General features: G+C 47.1%; 1 protein-coding gene across 3 annotated transcripts; it reads right to left on the minus strand.

Annotated features, from left to right (window-relative positions):
• Nucleotides 1-68: 68 nt before the first annotated feature.
• On the minus strand, nucleotides 69-27,272 carry KIF23 (kinesin family member 23). Of its 3 annotated transcripts, XM_075535493.1 has the most exons (24): nucleotides 27,108-27,272; nucleotides 25,436-25,505; nucleotides 24,279-24,407; nucleotides 20,851-20,956; nucleotides 20,512-20,648; nucleotides 20,240-20,349; nucleotides 19,555-19,725; nucleotides 17,845-17,886; nucleotides 17,088-17,200; nucleotides 16,817-16,938; nucleotides 15,413-15,515; nucleotides 12,696-12,775; nucleotides 12,493-12,612; nucleotides 12,180-12,306; nucleotides 11,771-11,929; nucleotides 9,839-9,996; nucleotides 8,654-8,827; nucleotides 8,397-8,573; nucleotides 7,587-7,898; nucleotides 3,673-3,903; nucleotides 2,726-2,808; nucleotides 2,440-2,521; nucleotides 1,626-1,696; nucleotides 69-628 (listed from the first exon to the last, which is right to left on the minus strand). In XM_075535493.1, exons 1-24 carry the CDS (start codon nucleotides 27,116-27,118, stop codon nucleotides 613-615), a joined length of 2,904 nt encoding a protein of 967 aa, XP_075391608.1. In that variant the 5' UTR covers nucleotides 27,119-27,272; the 3' UTR covers nucleotides 69-612. The 3 variants fall into 3 exon arrangements, with proteins under 3 accessions (XP_075391608.1, XP_075391609.1, XP_075391610.1); XM_075535494.1 differs by lacking the exon at nucleotides 17,845-17,886; XM_075535495.1 differs by lacking the exon at nucleotides 7,587-7,898 and having other exon boundaries at nucleotides 70-628; nucleotides 27,108-27,271.
• Between the last annotated feature and the right edge of the window lie 70 nt (nucleotides 27,273-27,342).

Here is a 27,342-nt window from a genome sequence, read left to right on the forward strand (position 1 = left end):
CTGCATGCTTTTTGTTCGAAGGCTTTAGGTGTGGCTGCGCCGTAAAGTGAATATACACATATAAAAGTGAAAAGAACTTCCTAACATGGTCAGTCACCGGCAGCTTTATTTACAAGTTTGAATTGTTAAATATGTCTAAAGTGCATTCTTACAGCTAATTAATAGCAGCAGTTGTTTTGTTTAAAAACCTTCAGAGAAATACTCAGGTCAGTTCTGGGTAAGTCCCAGGAAATAAATCATGATCTAGATATAATCCTTAATCACCCAAGACAAACAAACACTTGCATGAGTTAGTTTATATGCATACAAGGAACATACAAAAGAGAATAGCATTGTAAAAAAGTTCATAGGGCAAAGAGGAAAGGGCGTCTCTGCTATGAATATTAAATATGACAGGGTATATAATAGGAACAGGGTGCTGAGCGGCAGGCGTCTTTGGAACCAGTGGGGAGGCTTCCCTTCAGCCGTGTTGCTTATAATTCATCCCAGGCTGTGATGCTCCAGAGAGCTGGACTCTGACACAGAGGCTCAGAAGGAAGGGTGCTTCTGGCGTGACTTGAAAGAAACCATCAACCCAAATGAGTGTTCTTTGATTTCTGGGGCTGTGTCAGCTTATGGCTTCTTGCGCCTAAAACATAGAAACCAGCATTTAGTGATACTCAATGCAATGAGTGACACATTCATAAAACCGTCTTTAGGAGAGCTCTGGGAACCTGTTTTAGCAGAGGAAAACTCAAGTTCTTCTGAGAGCAAATAATAGATGCTTATCTTAGCTTTCAATGTAGAAAACAGAACTGCACATCTCTGTCCACCCTGCTTTGAGACTTTCCCACATTACCTGAGGAGCACATATGTTAAAGTGGATGCAGACGGAATAGGCTTGCACAGCATACTTGTAAAGATGGGTTTACTGAACTATGAGAAAGGGGGCCAGAATCCTCAGTGCGTTTAATAAAGACAAACAACCAGCCTCGCTGCCATTGAGTTGATGCCATCTCACAGGGACACTGTGCAGGGTTTTCCGAGAGTCTAAAATGTGTGACTCCTTTGCCTACCTTAAGTGGTACTATTCAGACTTACTTACTTTACTGGACATCTTTACCTCTATGAGCAGGAGAAACTATTAGAGGGAAATCTCCATCCTTTTGGAGAATGAATGATACTTTTTACAGGCTGTTTTGTGCTTCAACAAAAGCAACTAAGAGAGTAAGACCAAGAGGCAAATTGGGGAAGAAAGAATTACACTAATTCCTCACTAATGCCCTTGACGGGTCATCTCAGTGCAGCCTCTTTCAGGACCGGGCCACACCCCGTCACTCCCTGTCTGCGTACTTTTACCCAGTCTTGCTGGGCTCTCAGCACTCTGCTTGTCTCCTCCATCTTCCAAGCTACCCCCAAGCCAAACTCAGGGCCAGCCAGTCAGTGCTGTCATAGTGACCCCTATGGGTTTCAGAGGGTGTATGTGTGCATGGGAAAGTCCAGCCTTTCTCCTAAGGAGCTGCTCGTCATTCCAACTGCCAACCCTGCGGATCGGAACCACACGACCAGGGCTCCCCTCAGCAATCCCAGGAAGAAACGGAAACCAGTTTCCTCTTCACAATAGGCGGCTGGCAGGAGCCACTCACTTGGGTTGTGCGTGATGCTGGTATCCAGGCCCCAGTTGTGATCCGGCTCTCATCTCCACAGCCACGGAACACTGACAGCAAAGACCAGAACAGGCTCAGTCAGGGGGAAGCCCAGCACCTCCTTCCAAGCCAGCCAGCCACTCGCAATGAATTTCAGACCAAGGCCACATCCCAGGACATTCCTCATTTCAAGAAGATGGAAGAGGAGTTCTTAAGAAGGCCTGGGCCTTGGCTTCCTGGCCCCCATCTTCTCCTGGTCTCTGCACACCACTCACCAAGGGAACCCCTGGCGCCCTGCTTCGGACAATCCCCATCAACTTCATGCGAATTCTTGTCACTCGAGGGCTTAAGTGCCCAAAGCCTACTGCCCTTTCCAGAAAAAGTTACTCAGCGTCCCACCCGGCTGGCAATTAAAAAAAACAAAAAACAGGTAACTCTTGTACTGTAGCCCATCATAATCCAGGAAAGCGTGTAGAAATCTGCTTTTGCAGAGGCCTGGATTGTTCCAGCACCCTCTGCCTTCTGGACATGGTATCCCTTACTTTGGGAAATATTGTTCCAGGCTGCTAGTCTCTGACTCCACGCTATGGCTCAGAGGGGCTCTGTGCTCCAGAGTGCCCAGACCTACACAAATGCACAAATGCATGGTACCTTTTCCCAAATTTGCTATCAAATGAGCCTATAAGCTGGGCTGCTACCTGGGGATCAGGATGTCCCTTAGCTTCTTCAAAGCACTTAACAAGGTTAGCTGGGAGGGTTCTAAAACATGGCACCGCTCATTGTTAGTAAGCAAATATTTAATTGTTCACCCTACCCTTGTTTCTACATCGGTCCATTCACACTCTGTACCATCCGGTTGGGCAGGAGCGGCCGTCGAAGATCTCCGTTTCCGGTTACTGTAAAAGGGGAAACCACAACTTTTGCAACTAAGAACAGGGGAAACAGCACCAAAATGAATAATAAAAACAGAAACAAGGAAATAGCATCGACACTGCTTTGGAGCGAAGGAAAGAAAACGTCAAGAGTGTTCTGTGCCTCCAGACAGGGCAGCCTTGAGAGAACAAGGGGCCTCTACAGGGACATCGCTGATGGTCACTCACCCAGTGGGCGATTCCTGCTTTAGAGTCTCAATATCAGTAAACTGAACAGACTGTCCACCACCCCGTGTTTTATAAACATCACCCTAGAGCCAAGAGAAAAGGCCATGGTTACACTCAGCTACATCCAGACAAGAAACATGCATGCATCTTATGACAAACTGATCTCGAGATGCTGTTTGATAGAAACTCCCACCCACAAAACCAGATGGCATTTGGGACCGCTGAGGCTATACTATTAAAGTGTTAGAAACGTAAGTATGCATCTCTTACTAAACAAAATAAATCAATATAATCAGTAGCATTCATACTTGGCAGGGGGTGGGGGATTTCCTTTTCGATCAGCCTCTAATTAAAGCACAAAACCACTAAGATTTAAAAACCTACCTGGATGTCTACAATACTAAGGTGTGGTACTTTCTTTTAAAGGGCATAGCATCCCCACATTCCCGGGGCAGTCCTGCCATTAGGAGGACGATCCTCTACGTTGAATTTGAAATGAACAACTTTGTCCCCCAGTTAGTATTTCATAGTCCTGATTATTCATTGCCTTCATCAAGAGAAAACTCCAGTTGAAAGACAAGTCTCCTTCTGGGAGGGGGCTCGGTGAGGGGTCATTTTGCAAAGTCAAATACTACTCTGCTTTTTGTGAACTGACAAGAGTAACACTGGTTCTTTGTTTAGGTTTGCTTTCAAGAAGGGGTTAAGAGTAAACAGATAGCAACCCAAGAACCAGTTCACTAGAGATCCAGCAGGAGTTCCTCTAATAAGCCCGAGGACCTGGCTCTCACCCCGCCGCGTTAGCCCGCGTGCAGCAGATTTCCAGCTTGGCTCCCCACTTGAGAATGCCCCCGCCCCCACCTGTACTGCCTGTGTGTCATATCAGAAGAGCAGGACAAATGCCCTGTGGCTGGGTGCTGTTGCCGTCTCCCTGTGTGCGTCTGGTTTACCTTGATGAGCTTGGTCTCCATCCCCCCATCGGAGGCTAGTTCCTGGTGGGTCAGCACGTACTTCTCACACTTAGCGAGTGCCTTCTCGCTGGCGACCGACACTGTGACGGCGCGAGGGACATGTGGCTGCATGACTGTCTCGGTCTGCACGCTAGAGGCAGGCTTATGATCTACCCATCTGCCCCCTGCAGAGCGCGATCGTCTGTGCCGGGCGCAAATTGGTGGTGCGTTCTGATCGGATTGAAAGAGGAATCAGGAAACAAGCACAGCCCAGAATTAATTTACATGGATGATTAGAAGTGCAGCAGACTTGACTACATCAATCGATGACAATGTCAAAACAAATGCACAAATCTTTTTAAAGGCTAAATATGCTACTCATTTAAATGCTTCCTTTGGAGTTAATCAGAAAATCTTTTAAATACTGGTTTGTATTTTATATGAGGGTACCTCAAAAAGTCAATGGAAATTAGCCCATTATCTTCTAATCCCATTTTTCCACAAACTTTTTGAAGCCCCTTCATATACATATCGATAGCCTACCAGGGCGATATCCTTTCAGCAAACAAAGTTTGGAAGGAGGCATTCTGGCACCGCTCCCAGGCTCTCTGCTTAGGTGATGTGCTGACAACATGCTCCTTTTGCAGCCCCAGTCAAAACCCAGCACTTGTGCCTGTTATTGTTAAGTGACCTATTAGGTCCAGAGCTCTTCTGGAAGCTCTAAGAAGCTCAGCAGCAGCCCTCAACTTCTCATAGGCCTCTTCACAAGAGATACAGTGACACTCCTTATACAAAGGCAGGTTGGGGAAATAGCAGAAACTGATAAAGCCACAGAGTACAAATGCAATTGAGCGTAAGACACACAAAGGGACTGTAAAACAAATTTGTGGGAAAATGGAATTAAAAGATAATGGAATTTTCCCCCATCAACTTTTTGAAATGCCCGCATACTAAAAATTCAATACATCCACCAAGAGTACTTGTTAGTTCCCAACAAATCAAAACAGAACTCCGTTAAAAGTGCAAAATGCAATAATGGCTGAAACAGAACTAGTTCTTTCCACTGAAACATCTCATAAAGGCTCCAAGATCCCAACAAGGAACAGATCCCCGAGCTGCTTCCCATCACATGCCATGCGACTAAGGAAACCTAAGGGAGCACTTTCTCAAAGATCCCAAGGATGACTGTGTCATCTTTGGAACGCTGTGTGTAAAACTGAACGTTCATGGACAGGTGTCACAGGCCAAGGCGCTCAAAGCCTGTCAAATATGATCGATTTCACCACCGCTTGCCAGAGAACTGAAGCACATCCTCCAGATCAACAAGCAGGAAGCTCTGGAGACCCTCAAGCCACTACCTCGATACAAGGCCGGTCTGGTTTGTCACTCCAGATGCCTGCACCTCAAAACCAGAGCTTCCCATGCTTAAAATGGCTGTTAAAAGCGTCACATGACAAGAGTGACTCTTCAAAACCCACACTTACTGCCATTGAGTCAATTCTGACTCAGGGTAGAAATGCTCCTATGGGTTGAGGAGATTGTAACTCTTATGGGAGTAGAAAGCCTCTTCTTTCTCCAACAGAGAGGCTAGTGGTTTCGAACTGCCGACCTTGAAGTTAGCAGCCCAACCTGTAACCCCTATGCCACCTGGGCTCCATTAGACTGGCTCTTAGAACTTATGAAACACCAGGGAGGATCATGGTAAAATGTAGTCTTTGACTCAGTATAGTAGAAATCCATCTCGGATTACTCAGTGAGTTAGCACAAGCTTACTTGTGCTTCCTGGCCCACCTATAGTGAATGTTTCTACTCAAGTATCACCTAGATGCAATTCTTCCCCACAGGTCAGCATTGCAGGTGGTGGACAAATCTGCAACTGTGCACCACCAGCCAGCCTGTGCTTTCCTACCTACAGGGTCACTTGCCTGGCCTTGGGAGGAAATGCAAATTCTTACTTCACTTCTATGGACAAGCTGGACCTACCACTTAAGTACCACCTAAGACTTTCTGGAAAGGGAGAGATAGCCCTCTTACGATCTGCTAGTATTTATTAAGTAAATATTTCAGGTTTTTTTCCCCTCACCAAAGGATATGAATTCAATTCACTCAGTATCATTTTTTATAAAAACTCAGATGCTGAAATGCTAAGCCGAGAGCCTTTGAGTTATTTTTCTGCTGCACTTCTAAAACAATTTTGGTTTCAATAAAAAGATAGCCAGTAAATCCTCTTCAATGTCCCCGAGCCAAATGAGTTGCTGCCCAAGTGGCCAGCAGACCCACCCAAGCACGCCTGTGGGGTCTCAGTCTGTAAAGCGCCACGAGAGAAGGGGATTTACTCGTGTTGATCAGAAAGACCAGTCACCGTCATGTGTTCCCACAGAAACGTTTGAGGTAAATAGCCTGCCATCAAGCGCGGAAGTGACTCAGAAGACTGCAGCCGGGTTAAACGATGGTTAAATTCACCACCAGCCTTGAATGAGCGGACTTCAGGCCACACTTAAACATCAAAATGATACAGGCAGAAAAATCTACAACACATAATTACTATAAGATTGATTTGCTTAAAAAATCTAAATGAATTATGTTAAGATTTTAATAAAAGTAAATTCATGCAATTAACTTGGTCCATGTATTCCAAAAACTTTAATCCTTAAGAATCAAAATATCTAGGTGGATTTGTTTGAACACCCTTGAATGAGGCCGAGCCCTTAGGAGTTTGAATAAAGCAATTAAAATTCAAAGCATCTTTTAGATATTTAGCCCTTCAATTGGCATGGACTCTTAAATTTAAAAAAAAAAATAGGAAAAGGTAAGGGAATCATTTTATACCAGGGATTAAAGAGACAGAATAATTTAATGCAACCTGTGCATCTCGATCGGATGATGGATCGAAAAATATCTGGGGGGCAATTGTGCACATTAAAAAGGAGCCCTGGTGGTGCCATGGCTAAAGCACCAAGCTACCAACCAAAAGATCGGCAGTTCAAGCCCACCAACAGCTTAGCAGGAGAAAGATGTGGCAGTCCGCTTCCATGAAGATCTACAGTCTGAGAAATCCTACGGCCCAATTCTACCACGTCCTACAGAGAAGCGATGAGTGGGCACGTTAAAGGAAACTAATTAATGCCAGCTGTCTCATATGGAATGAGATGGCAGTAAGGAATTTAGGGACATGTGCTACAATGTCATTGCCAAAGGCCCGAGGAGAATACTGATCAAGTAGCCGCTGACAAATCTAAGAACTTGGGCGCTGTTGCTGTGTTCGTCTTTCAATTTGGGGTTTTAAATTTTCCAAAACAAAAGACTGGGGTAAACCATTGTTTAAAAAGCAAGGAAAGTTCAAAAACAGCAAAATACTCCATTTGGAGAGAAAAAATCAGCCCCCCATGTGCATCAAGTCAAGCCTCTCCGAGTGCAGACACGCAGGCTGCTCGGTCTCCTGCAGCGCTGGCTGATGGGCTGGGACCACTGACCTTTCTGCTCCCAGCGGAGGGCTTTACCCAATGCCGCCCACCGGGGCTCCGGAGCTGGAGGAAAGGAACCACAGATAAAGTTCCACGTGCAAATTGTACTTGACTTTGAGTCACTGATTTTGTGTGCTACGGAATAGCTTATACACAACAAAAATAACCGAATACAAAACAAGCAAAACCAGATGACTTTGGCGGTGTCCACATGAGCCAACCTCTGAATGCAAAAGGCATGACCTCTGCTGCCAAAACTGCTTATGCTTTTTCAGACCCAGAGCCAGGCCTCCATGTCAGCGGGGCTGGATGCTCTCAAATGAGCTCGTTGTTTTGGAGACCACCAATGACCTTTCTGAACCAAGTTACTTAAAAACAAAACAAAACAAACAACACAGCAAGACAGATGTATCTACTGCTCCCGTACAGTAAAGGAATGCTGGCACGAACCCTGCAGCTCGGATCCTCTTCTAGTTCTATCTGGTTCCTGAGTGTGGGCACCACCTCCCTGCCTTCAGTCCAGTACAGCCCTCGCCTTCTGTCTGACACCACACAAGTGTTACTGTGTTCTGGCTCTTGCTGCCTACGCCTTGCAATAGATGTGACATTGACAGGTGTGTTGTACTGAGGAATTTTCTGCTCCCATTCCGAGACACAGGAAGCTACAGAAATGCTGCTGCAAGAGTTAGAGCGCCTATGGAGCTGTGGCTGGCTCATGAGTTGCTGGCCGTTGGAAATCTGAGCAAGACAGTGACTAGAAAGCTAAAAAAAGTGGAAAGAGATTAATAAACAAGGCTAAAACAATGAGCAACAAGCATCACTTTTCTGTTAGCACACCAAGATTTAACCATCTAAAATTGATACTAAAGGGGGAGGAGCAACAGAAGGGAAGGAGGGGAAGGAGATAGCGGTCAGTGTCGGATATGAAAATAACAATTTATAATTTATCAAGGGGTCATGAAAGGGGTGAGGGGGAGGGAGGGGAAAAAAGAGCCGATACCAAGGGCTCCAATAGGAAGTCAATGTTTAGAAAACAACGATGGCAACATATGTACGAATATGCTTGATGCAGCTGATGCATGGATCGTTACAGGCGCTGTGAGAGCCGCCCATAACATGATCGTCAAAAAAATAAAAATCGATACTAAAATCGCTAAATGTGTGCGAAATTTTAGACTATTTAATAAAAGGTCAAAGACGTAAATTAATGAGAAAGGTACTTCATCAAAACATATTTCCCCGCACAGGGTACAAACTCACGGGGACTGGCGGTGAGGCAGCTCTGGGGGCCACCTTTTCTCGGTCTCGGTCCCGAGAGGGTCTCTCTGGCTTGTCCGTTTTGGGGTCTGTAACAATGGCCTTCAGCTGTTTCAGTTTCTCATCCTTGACCCAGAGTTTATTCTGCATCTCCAGCTGTTTGGCTGCTACACGCCGCTCCTGCAGATCAGTGCCAAGTTACCCGCTACTGCCCAGCCCAGCCAGCCAGTGCCCAGCTGCCCAGGCCCCTCTGCACTCACGCATTCTTTCTCCCACTTCATCGTGGTCTCCGTCACCATGCCCTGCAGTCTGGCCTCCAGCCTCCGTTTGTCAGAAAACTGCCGCTGCAGTTTCTGGTTCTGGGTTTCCAATTCCTGCTGCAGATGGCGCTTATCTTCTTCATAAATGGTCGTCGTTTTCTCTAAAATCTCAATCTGAGAAGGGAGACCACGACACATGTGACAGGAACCCATTGTCTACAGCTAGCAAATACAGATCTTCTTAATTTGCTTACATGTGCATAGTTATGGGAAGGAAAAACAGAAACAGAGCCCTGCAAGGGAAGTACTTTTCCTCTAATATTCCACCAGAATTTCCAGATCCATTCCCAGAAATAAGACCCCATTAAACAACGTCCTCACTGGAAGACCAAGTTATACTTGGCTTTCCTCTGCAGCGTTCTTCAACCTGTGGGGCGCCCCCCTTTGGGGGTCGAACGACCCTTTCACAGGAGTCGCCCAGTTCATCACAGTAGCAAAACGACAGAGATGAAGTAGCAATGAAAGTACTGTTACGGTTGGGGGTCACATGAGGAACACAGTATGAAAGGGTGGCGGCAAGAGGAAGGTTCAGAACCACTGCTCTATAATGAAGGCTTAGGATTTTAACTCTACCGACTACTTTCAGAATCAACACTGAAGTTCGCTTCTCTTTGGCAATGGACGACACTGTGCAGCGGCAGCCCCACTCGCCATCCTCCACCGGTGGGCTCTCACCACCATGTGTGTTCGGGAAGCTATGGACCTGATTAGCATTTGCTAGGATCTCTCACACCCAAGATACTAAGGGCCAGCACTGCATGGCTCCTTCAGTCATCACTTACTTCTCGAGCAGTGGGGAGCTCTACCTAAGGAACCAAAAAGCCACGGTCCTCTCCAGGTAATCTCCGGGCAGACCTAAGAGAGCTCACTTGTTGGGGGCAGAGAGCGTCCTCTCCAGTGGCTACGGTCTGACTTGTGAAACTGGAGAAGGCATCATCTGCTTTCTCCCTTCTGTGCTCTGCACTCCAGCCCTGTTCCTTTGAAATGGGATGATGCCTAGGAAACGATCACGTGATAACGTACAGCAAGCAGCAGATACTGGCCACAGAGCAGGGACAGCGAAACCCAAGCCCAGAGTTAAGGGGCAGCACCCACACCCACTATAATCATAAGCCCAAAGCAAACCTTATATTCTAGAGTTTTGTTCTTCTTCTCCAGCCGTTCTAATTCCAATTTCTGTCCTGAGATCACCTTATCTTTGTCACTTAGCTTTCCTTGAATGTAGTTTTCTTTGTTTAAAACGGTATTGTCGAATTCTTGTAACCAAGCTTTGAAAGTCATAGCTGAAACGACAGCACACAGGCCAAGTGTGGCTCCAGAACCAAAACCAGCAACACACCAGCCCTTTATTTATCAGGCGACCCACAAGTGTCAAAGTAGTCCTGCAGGCCGTAAGGATGGAGCTGTGACTTATGCACCAGGCTGCTAACCAGGAGGTCAGCAACTCAAACCCACTTGCAGCTCCTGCGGAGATGTACAGTCCCTGACCTCTGCCTGTGCGGTTGATGGGAGCTGGAGTGGACTCAGCGGCAGTGAATTTGGTTTGGAGTAGTTTTATCGAAGTAGATCACCAAGCCCTTTTTCTGAAGCACATCTGGGTAAATGCAAGCCTTTAAAGCAGCGGTTCTCAACCTGGGGGTCGAAGGACCCTTCCACAAAGGCTGCCCAATTCACAACACTAGCAAAATTACAGTTACAAGTAGCAACGAAAGTAATTTTATGGCTGGGAGGGGTCACCACAACATCAGGAAGCGTATTAAAGGGTCGAGGCATGAGGAAGGTTGAGAACCGCTGCTTTCAAGTTTTTGTTCCCAGCTGGGTGTTAACCCACTGCACCCTCGGGAAGGGCGTTCCAAGTATGAAAGATGCAAACTCCATGCCGAGGGGCTGGCCTGCAGTTAGACAAGGAAGCTGTGAGAAGCCAAGGCCGTACAGAGGGCTCCGCTACGGGGTGGGTGCAAACTACCAGTTTTGAGCAGCCAGTGTAGACCGTTGGGGTGCATGATGGCGTCACCCAACTCAGAACTGACTCAGTAACAAGAGCTTTGGTTTGGGGTATATAAAACATACCTATTTAGCAAATCAACAATTGAACCCCTGTCTATAATCAGAAAACAAATTTGACAGGAAATCCAGGGTTTGAGTCTCAAGTCTACATGAGACGGTTTTGCTTATTTGGGGGCAGAAAGAGGGGTGGTGTTAAGAATCACAGCTTTCCTTTACGATCGCTTTGAACCCAGCGCCTCCAGGAGAATGATCTGCCCCGGGCAACAAATGTGCAAGTAGTGCCGGACAGGGGTCAGGCCAGGACGGAAATCCCCGCCGCACCACGTAGCAATCATGGGGCTTTTCTGAGCACATTTCATTTAAAAATGAGAATGTAGGTACCACGTCCCTTCACATCTTCCTTCTGTAAAAGACAGCGCACCGTGAGGACGGCGGCAGCAGCGCGTGCCTTCACTGAGCTCTGTGTACAGCTGATACTGCAGCTGTACACAGGAAAAGTTAGCACAGAGAGGCGGCAAGTCATTTGCCCGAGATAGGTATGTACTGCCAGATACAATTCTAGTCTCGGGGCAGTTCTACCCTGCTCTGGAGTGCCGCTAAGAAGTGATATCAACTTAACAGCATTGAGTTTGGTTTATATATATAGTGTCTTGCAAATATAGAAATGCAAAAAAGCCAAACCCAATCCACTGCCGTGAAGTCAGTTCTGCCTCATAGAAACACTCTGAGTTTCTGAGACTAGATCTTTTACAGAAGCAGACTACCTCATATTTCTCTAGCACGAGGGGCTGGTGGGTTTGAACGGCTGACTTTGCAGTTAGCAGCATCATGCTTAACCCACTACGCCACCAGGACTCTACATATATAAACAGTAGGAACTAAAACAAAGTAGCTCGTGCTGCTTTTCTTGTTTCACCCGCCGGGAATATAAGAAGTGGTTTCTGGCCGGTCTAATGGAACAGGCCTTGAACACTAGTGTACAGTGACCCAAGCCAAGGGACAGTCCCTGCAGTGGCGGAGCGGCGGGAACTGCCCCAGGTTTGTCCTTACACTGCTTGTTGAACTCGTGAATCATTGCTTGCCGCAGCTGGTGTCGCTTCTCTAAGGCTTCAATCAGCCTGGGCAGGGTCTGCTCGTCGTTGACATCCAGGATCTCACAGGACGGCAGGGGTGGGAAACTCTGGAAAACCACATCCGTCACCATGGGCTCTGCAGTGGGTGTAAGAAGGCCGAGTCACAATCACCGTGGGAGCGGAGCTCACTGACACAGCCGCACAGTGTCATGACAGCCTCAGTTCAGTTAAGCAGGCACGTGGCCAGACAGCCTTTGATACTTGGGTTCACATTGCCTGTGCTTTGTTCTCAGGAGGATAGAAGCCAGTGGCTCTCAAGTGGAAAGGGATTTTTTTAAAGAACTAGAGGCCATTACAAGGCAAATGACATTAATATCCCATCATACCGTCTCCAATCGGACCTCCACGAGCCTGGTTTCTGAATCGCCTCCCGGGAGTTAAACCACAAATTGCCTTGTCCACTGGTCTTGCTACTTCAACTTCTTGGGTCATTTCTGCAAATCTCATGACTTGCTAAGATACAAACAAATGACGTCAAAATGAAATAGGCCTATCCAAATCCTTCCTCCGAGATCATTAGTTAAAAGCAATATGGCTTGGTTGTTAGTGCGCAATTTCAAAAGATGTTATTCTTCATATCCAAATAGCCATTTCCTACCGAGGCATGGATAATTTATAAGACAAATAAATTCAACTTACCAAGCTTTCTTCATAATCTTCAGCCTTTGGATTCACACACACAATCATGCGTACTTTTCCCTCCCCGTCAAAGTAGTTCTTGAACAGATGGGTCAACTTGGAATCTCGGTATGGGACCATCTAGAAAGACAATCAAGTTCAAAGACACGGTGGCCAGTGCAGACAAATGAAACCACACACACAATGAGCAGACTGTTCTCTACCTTGTTGGTCCCGTACATCTGATTCTCTCTGAGGACTTCCATGCACGTTCTCAGTGTCATGAGTGACTGGTTAATGTTGCCTGACAGAAAAAGAGAAAAACATATGGATACACCCAAGACACTGGAAAACAGTGAACTTGTATCTGTTTGCCTGTAAACCTACATACACTTCATAAACCGAGGCCTGGGGAGCTGGCATGTGGAGGCGCACTGGGCGCAGTAGCAGGGACCAGGCAGAGGCTGCTGGCCCTGCTGTGCACGTCACCACATTTACGTATGCACCCATTTTATCTTCAGCAATCGTGTCAGGAAGGTGAGCATCACAGAATGCCGGATTGTTAGGACAAAGTGTTCTTGTGATGAGAGAGTACTTGAGGGGAGGCCCAATGTCCATCTGCCACCTTACTTTTTCATTTTTCCTTGAAAGCATGAAGGCCTTAGCCTTTTACTCTCTGCTCAATACAACTAAACTTTCTTTTGCACCAAGGTTAATTCCACAAAAGGCTCCCCACTGTTCTTTCCTACCTATAGACCTGTCCGTGGTAAATTAGTGTTCCACACTGGCAACATGATCTTTCTAAAGCCTAGCCCCTCATCAGTTTGAAAGGAAGGCTATTTAACAGAGGATAAAGACACCAGCTTTGTGAAGCAAACGCACCTAGATTTAAATCCACCCAACTGATTTCTTCATCTTAGAAATAATTCGGGAGAGTTTTGATTAGTACTTTAAACTATTGAAATCAAAGTTGATTGAAATGTAAACCCTTACCTAATTTTAAATTGTTTTAAAACTATCTCACTGCCACCAAGTCAATACAGACTCGAGTGACACTATACGACAGGGTAGAACTGCCCGTGGGAATTTCTGAGACTTGTTTCCAAAAACCAAACTCACTGCCATCAAGTCAATGCTGATGTACCACCGCCCCCTGTGGGTTTCAGACACTGAAACTGTCTTTCAGTTTCAGCTCCCTCGGAGCTGCTGGTGGCTTCAAACTGCTAACCGTGTGGAGCGCCAGCCAGCGTGTAAGCACTACACCCCCGGGGCTCCTCGCAGATAGTCTTGAGACATCAGAATCAAGAAATCAAGCAATGCATAGATTATGATCCACACTCCACTCAAGGACACTGAGTGGATCCCACCTCATAGTGAGGACTGCCCCACAGGGTTTCCCTAAATCCTTAGGGCAGACAGCCCTCTTTCTCCCTCCAGAGGAGCCTTTCCGTTATCCGTCAAATGCTTAACCCTGCACAGACAGGACTGCTACGACACGCCCTGAACCCGCAAAGAAAACCAACCCGCTGCCACCGAGTCTATCTCAACTTACAACTGCCCACGCGGTTTCTAAGACTAAATCTCTATGGGAGCAGGCCGCTCTCCTTGCTCCCTCAGCTGGTGGGTCTGAACTGCTGGCCTTGTGCTTAGCAGCCCAGTGCTTATCCCACGGTGCCACCAGGACTCCTCATTGGTCCACACCGACCAAACGCACCTCTATGGAGTCTGTTCTGACTCACAGCAACACTGTGGAGCGGGGTAGAACTCCCCATGTAGGTTTCCAGGACCGTAACTCTTCGAGGGAGAAGAAAGCCTTGCTTCTGCACAGAGCAACTGGTAGTTTCAAATAGCTGACCTGGCGATTAGCAGCCCAGGGCGTAACCACCATCACCCTTATCACACCATCACCCACACTAGGCCTTCAGGAATGGGTGGGCAGCATCATTCCCTCCAGATAAAATTCAAATTTCTTAATATGACACACAAGACCTTCATGCCCTGGCTTGTTCCGCTACCTCAGTCCTCACCCACAGCCCAGGCCACAGTTCCACTTCCTCTCCGCTGACCCTGCATCCTCACAGGGCTCCATCTAAGTGCCTTCCTCCCCGGTAAGGCGAGGCCCTCAAGCTGCCCCTCTAAGTGAAGTTGCCTGCTACTCAATTTCAATGTCTGCCCCATGGATTCTTCCAGCCCCGACTGGAGGAGACAGCCGCACTCTATTCTCTGTGCCCGAGCGCTCTGTCATCAGACTCTCAAGAGAGACCAGTCTGCTCACTGCCTGTCTCTCAGACAAGGAGGGCTCCCAAAGGCAGGGTTCCACCTTTTACAGCTGAGTTCAACTTCCCACATGGCAGTATCCAATAAATGTTTATTCACAGTGTACAACGCACGTGGCTACACCAAATCAAAGATAAAATGCCCTACTACAGAGGTTCCCTCCTGTTGCCTTTGTGTTCAAAGATCACCCCCTGCCCAGTTCCAGAGATTGACTCTTACCACTGTGAAGATCTGAATAGCTGCTCAGTCAAGTCAAGAACCTGACCGTGACCTACAAACTCCACCATGGAACATTAACAGACTCCCTCAGCAAATTTCATACTGAGGTCATTTCCCTCATTCTTAAAGAAGTCACTATATTGAAGCAGATCAATACCAAAATGTAGTACAGCTAAAGTAGTCGTGACCACTCAGCTTACCTTCTCAATGGTATGGAAAACAATGCTATTTGAACTGCACAGCAATACACAGAAAATAAACTGGCGCTGGACTGAGAGCCGCAGCCGCAGGGCTGTGCGTCCCCGAGGAGTCCACGAGGAAGTGCCGTCAACATTGCAAACCGTCTTCTCCCGTAAGGATGCGTGGTCTCAGGAAGGGCCCTAGTGTCCTATTAGGTTGCTATGAGCGGAGACCAACCTGCCGGCAACGGCGTGGGTTCACTCACCAGCTTCACGTAATCTGTTCCCTTCGGCTTTTGTCCGGTTGGTTCTTTCACTTCCAGCAAGATCGACCAAGGATAACTGACTAATAATGATTTGTTCTTTTTCCTGAAAGATCATAAAGCCAACTTTACACAGATGCAAAACAAGATAGTAACCTCACAAATACACTATTTGCATAATACAAAGGGCAAAGAGGCAAAGCATAAATGTTTTGAGACTTGCTAAAAGTGAGATAAACTCACTCATGTCATTAAACACGTGTCCCTCCTTGGCCTTCTACATCAGACTTTAAGCTCCATGACAGCAAGAACGCTATGTGCTTTCTTAACCCCCAGCACCCAACACAGTGCCTAGCACTTCACAGGAACTCGGCAAATATTTGCTGAGTAAAGAGTGGGTCAAGAACAGAGATGTCCTAAAACTTAAAAAATTTTCTATAACCATAAGCTTAAACTTTTTACAGCAATCTAATAATTTTAATGATTTCTAGGTGATTTTTATGATGAGAAAGGAAAGTCAGGAGGCTGTAACTTTAATGTTGTGATTTGAAGGGAAGCAAGTGTGTCCAGAGGCTTGTCTTAAAAAACCGTGTCCTAGCTAATTTGTACCGATGCTTCCGACAAGGCTGTGCTGGGCTAACCTCTGGACTGTATCTCCTCCTTCAATCCTCACAGCCTCAGGGGGAAGGACAGGCATCAAAGTCCTGGCAACCTTCATTCCAACGACTGTATTTAATTGCCGTGCTGTGCCACCTCCCCTGCCACCTGTGAGCCTTCACCAGGTCACAATTTCATGACGCCATGTGCATGGAATTACACCTTTAGCAGTTTAACGTTATTACATGTTTTACATCTGGCTTCAAATGCTGTAAGCTTTATTGTAAACCCTTTTCGTCGAAAAATGCCAGGGACTGAGACTTACTAGCCAGTGCTCTCAAAGGAAACTCTCAGAGAACAGAACCCAAACTGCCCTCATTTACGCATGCATTAAGCAAATTTCCCAAAGTGGCCAATACTGCCCCCTGGAGGACCTGGATTAGGGGCATGGATAGTACAAAAGCCCCCAATTTCCGGGGAGCCCCCAGGGCATTTTTTCTGAAGGAGGGGAGGACAAATAGGTTAGGGAGCCTGTGCTCTCGATGCAGGGTCGGCACACTGTGGCCATGAGCCACGGGCACTGTTCTGGTGCTTACATGCGGCTCCTCAGTAAAACTGAAGGGGTATTGCATTACTCGGGTGATTTCACTGATTTGTAAAAATCTACTTATGGCTCCCAAATAATTTTGTAATGGTTGTGAGACAAAGGATTGGCTCTTCCATCTCAAAGTCTGCTGCACCCCTGACTTCAATGAACCTGCCAACACCAGACACGGAGAATTCTGGGAGGAGCACGGAGAGACACACTACCTGCAAGACGTTGTCTCCATCGGCATCCAAGGGAGCCTGGACTAGCTTGATGTTGAACACACTGTGGGAACGGCTGGACTCGCGGTTCAGGTGGGTGTTCGCAATGCGCCGCTTCTTCTGGCCTGTAACGAGAGCAATCAGTGTCACAGCTGAACGCAGGCACTGCATTAGACACGCGGTCCATTGCTGAGAAAAGGATTGCTGGCAAAGCTGTTGAGCATTTCCTAGAATGGCATGTATCGCTTCCCATTTCTGAAATTCTGCTTCTCACCTCTCCAGAACACTTCGAAAGCCTCCTCAGTAGATTTCACCTCGACTTCTGTACATCCTGCAACATACATGTTGTGGTTCTTATCTTCGCGAAGCAATTTCGATTGTGGAGGTCTGTGTGGAGGGAAAAAACCAGTTAGTGTTTTACATTCTGAGATACTAGGACCTTCGATTAAAGACATGGGCTCACGTCCCAGGTGGTGTGGCTTCCATTCTTACCATGGAAATAAGTTTCAGAGAGCCCCCGGGAGAAGGTTATAAGGATGAAGTCAGAGTAGTTACGTAAGAGACTAACGGAGCCAGGTTGCTCTACAAGTTTGCTCTAATTCACAAAGCATGTTATTACACAACAGCTACTAGACAACTACAGACTGAAGCAGTACTACAGCAACATCACATGCACAGATAGACCAGCAAAATCTAGCATTTTTCCAACAGATTGGCAGATCGAGCTGGGTCTGACCGTCCTCAGGCACAGTTAACAAAGCATGTGGAAGTTTGGTCTCTGCGAGGGGTGGCAGCCTGTGAAAGAACTAGTCACGCTTTGGCAAAGGCCTGCTTGGTGAATGGTTAGGGTAGGACATCCGCCAGCCACCATCAAAGGCACAGGCAGATTTCTCAGGAAGCAAGGAAGGGCCTTTGAGGAAGCAGCCAGCCCACTGCCAATGAAAAAACCAACTTTGCGCAGACACACCGCAGGCGCCAACCACTGTCAGTACCCCCACCTCCCTGTGGAAAGAGCCGGTCCCATCACCTACATAAACTCTGTGTTCCTCAGGGGCGTGCTGCAACTGTTCCACCTACCAAAGGAATAACGTATCAGTTACCACTTCCACAGCAGCCCCTCACAGCAACACGCTCTCTGCACAGCACGGACAGGGGGCTGCAGATCTCTCAGCTCATTCACGGAGAGGCCACAAGGGTGACCAGGCACAAGACCGCGGCCCACCTTCCTTTGCATATAACTGAGTGACAGCCAGGAAAGCCCCTTCAAAGATACATCATCTGATGGAGAGCAAACAGGCACGTGGCACACGCCCAGGAAGAAAGCCAGTTGGTAGCCGCGGATGACATCACAAAACGTAGAAAAGTGGGAACACACACCACCACGGGGTCAACACAACTGACATTTGAAACAAATGAGTGAGAAAGCAATCAGTTTTGACACAAAACCATTGCTCTCCGGGGCTATTTCTCTGTGTCCAAACCCAAGAATTGATTAGTACCACCACCTCCAGGGTAAAGAAGAGGTCACTTGAACAAGTGCTTTTGTAAGGTCTCATTTGGGGGAAGGAGTCAATAAAGAAAAATCACAAAAGTGTTTTCACACACACTCGTAATTATACGTTTGGTTTACCTAACAATGTTGTGATCTTTTTCCGCAATCAATACAGATGAAAATTCAAATGTGATTCAGGGAGAATCCAAAAATACTTCTAGCAAGTGTGGCTTCAGCCAGAGCCTATAAATGATCTAATGTAAATAAAAGTGACTATGCCAACATCCGTTCTGGGTCTAATGCTTTTCTAAACCCAGCTGTGTCTCAAATATACACAAGGTGAAATATAAGACACAGGTTGGTCATCAGTCAACTTATGTCCTAGAAAGCCTACTGAAGGCAGGAGTTAAGTTAACCCTTTGACTTTAGAGCAGAACCATAACCAGAAAGGAACAACAGAAATTCATTGCCATCAAGCTGATTCTTACACATAGCAACCTACAGGATAAGGCAGGGTTGCTCCAGTGAGTTTCCAAGACTGTAACTCTTAGGGAAGTAGAAAGCCCGTCTTTCTCCCATGGAGCGGCTAGGTGCTTTGAACTGCTGACCTTGCAGTCAGCAGCCCAATGCATAACCACTATCCCACCAGGGCTCCCTAACTCAGGCAAGGAGTCCCTATGCCAGATGTGAGCTCCAGGGTCAACTCTGGCACAAATGCAGATGTTCTGTTTGGGCTGTCCAGTTGTATGTCTTCATTCTCAGCCTGAGGAAGAGGGATGACCATGCAGGTGTCGCTGCATCTCACAGAGGGTCTCCGTCTGCATGAGGCATACACACATCCATTGTAGGCTCTGGTAGGGGAGCTTGCCAAGAAGCAAACGGTTTAAGAGGCTACAAGACTCCAACCCCTGGAGTCCGACCCTTCAAAGGCAGATGAGAACACATTCATAAGGACACCTCCAGATGGAATTCAGATGCCTCTCAAACCAGAGCCCAGAGCCAAGAATTTTCAAAAGCTATCCCCAAGGTGAATTCTCAGGACACTTTTTGTCATCGATGCCTTTAACCCATTGGTTCCCTAGTCCAGAGCACTTATGTCTAGTTAGTAATTAACGATACGCTGAGTACCTCCCACACTGACAACTATAAGCACCACCCCCCTTTCTAGAGGAGGAAGCCAAGTCATTCACGGAGGTGAAACGACAGCTCCAAGGTTAAGCACCTCAAAAGGGCTCTCTTCACAACTTACTTTGGCTTGATGGGATCAAATGGCATCTCTTCCAACAGATCATATATGTAATTATTATATATTTCAATATAAGAGACAAATACGCCATAAACACTATCTTCATCAACTTCTTCTGCTTTGCAAAATTCTTGCACAGTTATCATATCTGCAAACTCCAGATCTGCTTGTCGTCTAGGGGGAAAAAGAAAGGCAAGAGTCTGGCATTCTCCACGACGAGTCAATAGTTCCCACCTCTCGCAACATGAGCCAGCTACCCTCACCAGGCACTCTGACCAACGTCAGCACAGAAAACTAATCTGCTATATGAACTTTCACCTGAAGCACAGTAAAATGTCCAAAACAGTATGAATGATCTGAAGAGGGTATTTTATAACATAAACAAATGCTTTGCCATTACAAATGCAAAGAAATCTTATTCATAGTCACAACCCCCAAAAGCACCCGACACGCTTCCAGATACACAGCAATCTTTTACACCCTCTGCCCACCCAGAGGGCGCTACACCTTCTCCACAGGCGATTCGATGGGGAGGAGTGGTGTTCAGAACCAAGAAGAAAAGCTAAGCACACAAACAAGAACGTTCTCAGCTGTCAGATCAACTTCTCTACTTTCTGCTCCCCATTTCCTGTGCCCAAGCAAACCATCTGCAAAACCCCGTGCCCCGGATATGGGCGTGAGGACTCACTTGCTGGTTGGAGTCTTCGGATTGAGCAAGGCTTCTCTTTTCTGACGCTCTAATAAGGCGTCCACCTCACACTGTATGTCCATGCTGTTCCTATCATTCGATTTAAAAACCTGAAATGGGGCAAAAATCAGACCAAGTGTTTTAGAGTTTGACTTAAACAGTAAGAAGCACATTTACCAGTTAAGCATAGTAAGAGTTTGCAGAGGGTCAAATGCTTTAGTTCTTTAATCCCTGTGCCCCGTACTGAAAACAGTCACAACACAATTACTTACATATCGCTTGGCTTGAAACATCCCGATGCTGTTAAAGATCATGTCCAAACAACGAGGAAGCAGCCCTCCTTCCCCAGGGGAACCAGTCATCGTGTGAGTTTTTCCACTCCCGGTAACACCGTATGTAAAAAGAAGACCTACCAGGAGGCAGCAAGACACAAGCAGCCATCTCGTGAAAGTCCTCCATTTGCAGTACGAAGCACTCAACAGGAACCAATTCAAAAGCGCAGGCTTAACGCCATCCTAAGAACCCAGCCCACCTCATGCCCACGGCATGTAGCAAAAGGTTGTATCAGAAAGGGGAAAAAATAAAACCCCACCGAAGTGTAAGCATCGTACCATTTTTGCCATGAAGAAGGTCATCCACCAAGGGGTTCGCCACAACATCAAAGAGCTCCTTCTGGTTTGTGTGGGTACCAAATACTTGTTTAAATGAATACTGCGTCTGGGTAGACGAAATTAAACACATATACACGCAAGGTCACTACTTCTCAGCGAGAATACACTGGTTTCAACTTACTGAGGAAATTCTTTATGAGCACTTGATGTATTGCATTTGGAGACCAGAAATAAATGTAGATGCAATCTTATCTCTCAATTTTTATACAAAATAAAGGAACAACATTGTGAGCATTCAGAAAGCAAGACTACTTCAATTATCATGTCCCTAAACTAGAAACTAAATACCAAAAACATTACCAAACTCCAGTTGGGAAAATTTGATTGAGGTACAACTTTATTTATTTTTAACTAAAATGTCTAATTTCCATGGGAACGTAGGTTCTTCTATTTGTTATTTTTGCTTTGTTTTATTGGATTGTTGAAAATGGAATTATCTTGCAGAGGTCATGAATTTCTTGCAGTTTTGGCTTCATGAATTTCAATGCTGTTATTTAGCATAGCAACATAAAACCATGGTTTACAACTTTGTCAAATGTCCCCCTTTTCCCTACTGAACACTCTCTACCTTAAAAAGCAACCTGCTCTGCTGTCAGTATCACAGTCACTTCACTCTGACAAACAACCTCCAAGCTCTATACTTTATTAGGTCCAAGATAATACCCTACTTCAGCTAGGCAAACCCTCACCTCCTTAGTGCAAGTTTTGACTCTGATTCTCTAAGCTTTACAGGTCACCAAAGTGCAAAGAATCTTGGAATTAACAGGATGTACACTGAATGGTGCCAGGAGTTTGACCAACTGACCTGAGTCCTTGTGAACAAATCCCTCCCAGGAATGTGGCCAGGCCACTGAGACACTGGTGTTACAGCCACCGCCGGTCCCACAGCCCTATACTCTTGTAAGGAAAAATTCTTAACTTCCTCCAAGCCCGTGCCACTAGACTTGCAATCCAAACAAAGAAGCTTTAGTAGGTCAGTTTCCAACTGCTGCACATCCTCGAAGGCTTTGCTCCTCCCGGACCTCCATTAATTAATTTTGAGGAATTTACCATATTTATTGTTTGTCTAATACAGATCAGGTGACATCGCTTTTTGAAGATTACATTAGAACAGGAAAGAGATAATAAACAAGGAAACAAGTATAAAACGTGGCAAGTGCTATGAAGGAAACACACTGGGTGCAGAGTGGAGCCACTTCTGATAGGGTGGGCAGGACAGGTCTCTCTGAGGTGACAAGTATGAGGTGCTGTCCATGCTGAAGGTGATGAAAGAGGAGACCAGGCAGAGAGCAGTCAATGCCAGTAGGACCCTGGGGCAGGATGCTGGCTCATCCACGGAACTCCAAAGCCTGGCTGAGCACAAGGAGGGGATTACGCCTCGTCCTCTTGCTCACACTCCTTTTTCCTTGGAAGGGTTTAAACAGGACAAAGATGCGATCTGACTGCTTTTCAAAGATCACGCTGGCTCATCTTCGGAAACGGACTGGGGAAAGGATTTAGAGGAGAAGCGGGCAGCCCAGCTAGGCATCAGCATAGTCTTGTCAGTGCCACTCACAGACAGCTGCAAACCAGTGCTGCCTGCCTGCCTTTGTGACAAATCTAGAAGAGCCTGACAGAACCTGCGTGTGTAGGAACTTGTGTGGCTATGTGACATTGCTGCAGCACCCATGCTTGCAATCTCACCAGACACAATAGAAAGAGGCTCAGTTGCCCGGCTAGTTTGGGAAGTTCCGTGTGGCAGAAGCTTTGCAAAGGACTCATAAAGCAGCTGTTGCACGCCTTCGACACAGAATGCTGGAGCAGCACTGGAGCTAGTGGTTCATAAGGGAGCTCAGACCAGGGCAGGGGCAGTAATGTTTAGACAGTTTCAAGATATATGAGGGGGCTTCAAACAGTTTGTGAAAAATGGAATTGACAGATAATGGAATTGCTCCACTAACTGTTTGACGCCCCCTCAAACTTTGGAAAAGAATTGATAAGACTTGCTGATGAACTGGAGCGGGGGATCTGGCTTGCACAACTGGTCAGTTCTAAGTGATTTACAGTGGGGGAAATAAGAGTTCCTTTTTGGACATTTGAAATTTAAGATATGTATGTGACAGCGGATGAGAGAAAGATGAGGCTTTCTACAGCCGTAGAACGTCACAATCTGAGAAACTCACAAGAGCAGTTCTACCCTGTCTTAGAGGGTCTCCAGAGTCAGCATCCACTCAACAGCAGGGTGTTTGTTTAAGTGACATCAGGAGCCCAGGTGGCACAGTGGTCACAAGGTGAGTATTTGAAAGCCACCACTGCCCCTTGAGAGAAAGAAGAGACTTTCCACTCCCATAAGGGGTTAATCACAGGGCCCTACAGGGTCGGCTGAATGGCAGCGAGTTTGGTTGGAGTGATGTGACAGGAGGCAGAGATGCCAAGGAAGTGGCTGACATTGAAGTTCAGAGATGGAGAAAAGCAGTCGGCTAGAAATACGACCATTTCAGAGCAGTACCAGGTAAGTGGCATTTAAAGTCAGGAAAACTGTAAAGGAGAGAGCCCAGGGCGGAGGTCACCAAGGCAGTTAGAGGCTGGAAGAGGGACCTGCAAAGGGCGGCCAGTGAGAGAAGACAACAGGCAGAGCTGGCAGTGGAGACAGGAAGGAGGGTACTGCTGAGGAATGCATCCCCAGGGTAAAGGACACAGCAGAGTTCGCAGCAAAGAGGCCACTGGGAGCCTTTTGAGGAGTGATCCCACGGTAGTGGGGACCAAGGAGTGAAGGGAAGTCAGAAAACAGAGATGATAACCCACTGCCATAGAGTTCATTCCAATTCTTATGTGTGGATGGAATCTCCTCCATCTGTATTCCTCCTTCGTACACTTCTTTCTAAGAGGGTGACTCTTTGCTGTCTGTCCCCACAACAAACCTCTAAGCTCCCTGAAGACAAGCACTGGGCCTTACTCGTGTTTAACAATCTCCCTCTTTGTCCTCTAGCCTACTAGCTTAGAGCAACATATTTGTTAAACAGAACTGAACTCATTTTGCTCAATTTACTAAAACTAAACATGCTTCAGAGGCGGATAACGTCTGTTATTAAATGCTACTTTCATCTTCACACATGAAAATTACATCTACACCACTGGCCTAGCAAAATCATAAATCATCCCATACTGAGCTGCCCTCAAAAGCAATTCACACCCACAAGAAATCAGCCCCTAAAAGTGATCCGCTGACTCCATCCAGTATACCAAAGATGTGTCTACTCATCCCAGGAAGCAAAAGCACTTTAGATGCCGTGGTATTGTGAAGTCGGTCTTTCAAGAACACACAGTGTTCCATTCAAAACGAGAAGTGGTTCGAGCAACCACATTTCGAGTCCAAGAGGAAGCCGTACCTCCTTATAGTCTCCATTCCGGTTGAGTCTAAAGCCCTCAGGAGTATGAAGCTGAACAGTCGTATTACTGATCACCTCGATGCAGCACTCTTGGTCAGAAAAGCTCAGCGGGCGCACCCGACAGTACACCTGGGAGAGACGGAAAGGTGCTTACAGAAGGAAGACTTTTTGCCTTATGGCTTCTTTTGATTTTAGTTAAGCTGCCCCTTTCGTTCACTTATTTATCCTCCACTTTAGGAGCTATGGAAACCCCAAACCATGACTTGAGAGGATCAAATGCAAATAGATATTGTGGGTGAGGGAAAATTTTAAATGTACATGAAAAATAAAATAAAATTTGATAACAAAAATGTAAAATTGCACAACTTCTCTTCAGTATTATGTGTGCAAATAATAAAATGATATTACTGATCACATAAAAGTCAAGCTAAAAACCAATAACCGATCACATAATGAGATCTTAAACACCGTTCAAATTCTTTGGAACACGGTTATCAATTAAAACTCACCAACTTAACCTAACATTTAGTGAACATTAAAGTAAATAAAAGATTCGGCACTTGCGGCGTCTGATTCATGCTCATGTTGAGGAAAACGTATTCAGTTGTGTGCAAAGCATCTGGTTCTAGCAGCTCAAACCCAATGCAAGTGAGGGGCAGGCTTAAAATATCTCAGAGATGCTCCCCAGAGCCATCCAATCCTCATTTTGGGACCAATTGCTTTTAAAAGCAAGTTCCCAAGCCTGAAACTAGTATGAGTAAGCGCCAACAAAACTAGGCTACCCCACACCAGTCAGGGTTTCCTCAGGCAGCTCACCAGCAGTTAGCATGCCCCACACTGAAGAAGGGGCAGAACGCACATGCAAGCACAAGCAAACGTCCCCCCAGCCCAAAGGGTATGAAGCAGGTTGATGAATATTTGTGATCACCCTACATATTTTTAACTTATAGGAGGCACGCAGTTGGCAACGGTAGGTTTCATGTTACAGAACTAATGGATCCTACAGGGAAACCAAATGTCACAGCTCGAACCAGCCTAACACAACCACCTTTCACCAACGATGCGCTCTTTGTGTCCACCCCATTTCCCCGTCCCTCCCAGGAGTGCAGAAAAGCAGCCAAGAAACAATATACACACGAACCCCAGCGCAACCTTACCCCAACTGGGTCTTTAAGATTTGTTTGGGACCCTTTCTTCACCGGAGGTTTCCTGGGTGTCTTGGTTCTCCTGATCACAGATACAGAAAACGTCTTCAGTTCCCCCGTCACATTTACATACACAAAGACCACCTGTCATTTACACAAAGACCACCTTGCTAGGGTTCCAAAACATTGTTCCCAAAGAACATGAACCGGCAGAATAAACTGTATCCGCACAGGGTTGTTGATGGCCAAGGGTACTCCCAAACAATGAAAATCCGTCTAGAATACAGCTTTGGTACCAAACGAGCCCACTTCATTAACTCCTTGTGGAGTTCTGTAACTGAAACAGCTTGCATATTTTTGTGCACAATTTTAGCAGGAACAAGCACCTGAGAAATCTACAGGTAACAGGCTATGTTTGCTTCTAATGACATTAATATGGGCACAGGCACACACTGTCCCCACTCCCAGCAAGGCAGGCTGCCAAGCAATTAACTTCAATAAATTAGAAAATTCAATAAATTAGAAAAATGCAGAGAAATTCATCCTTTCATTTAGGACTGTCTTTGCAATTCCGTCTCAAAACTCTCCCTCTTGATGAGCACCCATTAAGAGTGGATCCCAACTGTGAATTCCTTGCTCTTAAAACTTAGGATAGGAACAATAGGGGGGGAAAGCCGTTTGGGTTTCTTTGATTATTTCTCTCCCATGCCACGTCCCCCGACATTTGCCTATAGGTAGATGAAAAAAAGTAACACTAAATGGAAGTAAAATTACTGATTTGCATTGTAGATTATTTAAACATTTTTCTCAACACTTCCCCAAAGGAAACGGAAGCAAAGGCGTTATGGAGAGCACAGAATTGTGGCAGGTTTATTGAGACCGAACAGCCTTTTTATTGGGGGGGGGAGGTGGTTTATAAGATCTTGGCTTGGATGTCTTCCCAAAATAAGTTCCTTCTGCACACAGCTGATTCGATGAGAATAATTAAAAAGCCGACCCTCGCCTCCGCACAACACGTAGCGGTCAAGGAATTACGTTTTCGGAAAAGATCCCGGGCTCTCTAGTCATAGAGGAATGTGGGCGTTCCTGTTTGTGGACCGGGGCGGGGGCAGGGGCTGTCTGCGGTCCCAAAAGATTAAAACAGAAAAAACCCAACACCGGTCAGAGGTGAAGGGACTGGTCTACCTCAGGTGTCAGTCCGGGCCGCGGGGCCAGGCTGAGAACGGAACGCGGGACCCCAGATCGATCGACTGATCGATCGGCAGGGCAGTCTGGGGCTGGGACCACCCACCCAGCGCCGGCGCCCAGAACACAGCCTGGGCTTGCCCGCCAGCCGACCCGCCACGCCAGCCCGGCACCGGCACCGGCACCCTTGCTACGTGCAATCTGCGAGGGTGGCCCCGAAGTTAGGCGGGAGGGAGACTGGGGGACACCCGGCAACGCGGCTAACGGGAACCGGGGTCAAAACATAAACCCCACACTCGTGCCGACCCTCCCGGGCTGGGGGGCGCCCGGCTCTGCCAGGCGGGGCCCGAGGGTGCGGGGTCCGCGCCCAGCCCTCACCCGGAGCGGACCCGGGTGGGGACTCCCCGGCAGCGGCGTGAGGAGAGTCGCCGGCCGCTCCCTCCGCGGCCCGGGCCCCCGGCTCCCGCCCGGCCTCCTCGCTTCCCGGCCCCCCACTCACGCCGGCTTCATGGCTCCGTGCTGCCCACACGCGCGCAGGCCGGCGGGGTCGGGCGGGCGGGCGGGCTGGCGACCGCGGCGGGACACAGGAACTAACCGCGGGAAGGAAGCCCCGGCTGCGTCGCGTCGCGTCGCTCCGCCAGGCCTGTGAAGCCCAGGTAGGCTCGCGCCGGGCGCATTTCAAACGGGCCAATCAGCGCCCGTTCTCGAGGAAGGGGCGGGGCCTGGGGTGGGGG

Source organism: Tenrec ecaudatus, chromosome 17 (genome assembly GCF_050624435.1).
Source record: "Tenrec ecaudatus isolate mTenEca1 chromosome 17, mTenEca1.hap1, whole genome shotgun sequence".
Classification (NCBI taxonomy): domain Eukaryota; kingdom Metazoa; phylum Chordata; class Mammalia; order Afrosoricida; family Tenrecidae; genus Tenrec; species Tenrec ecaudatus.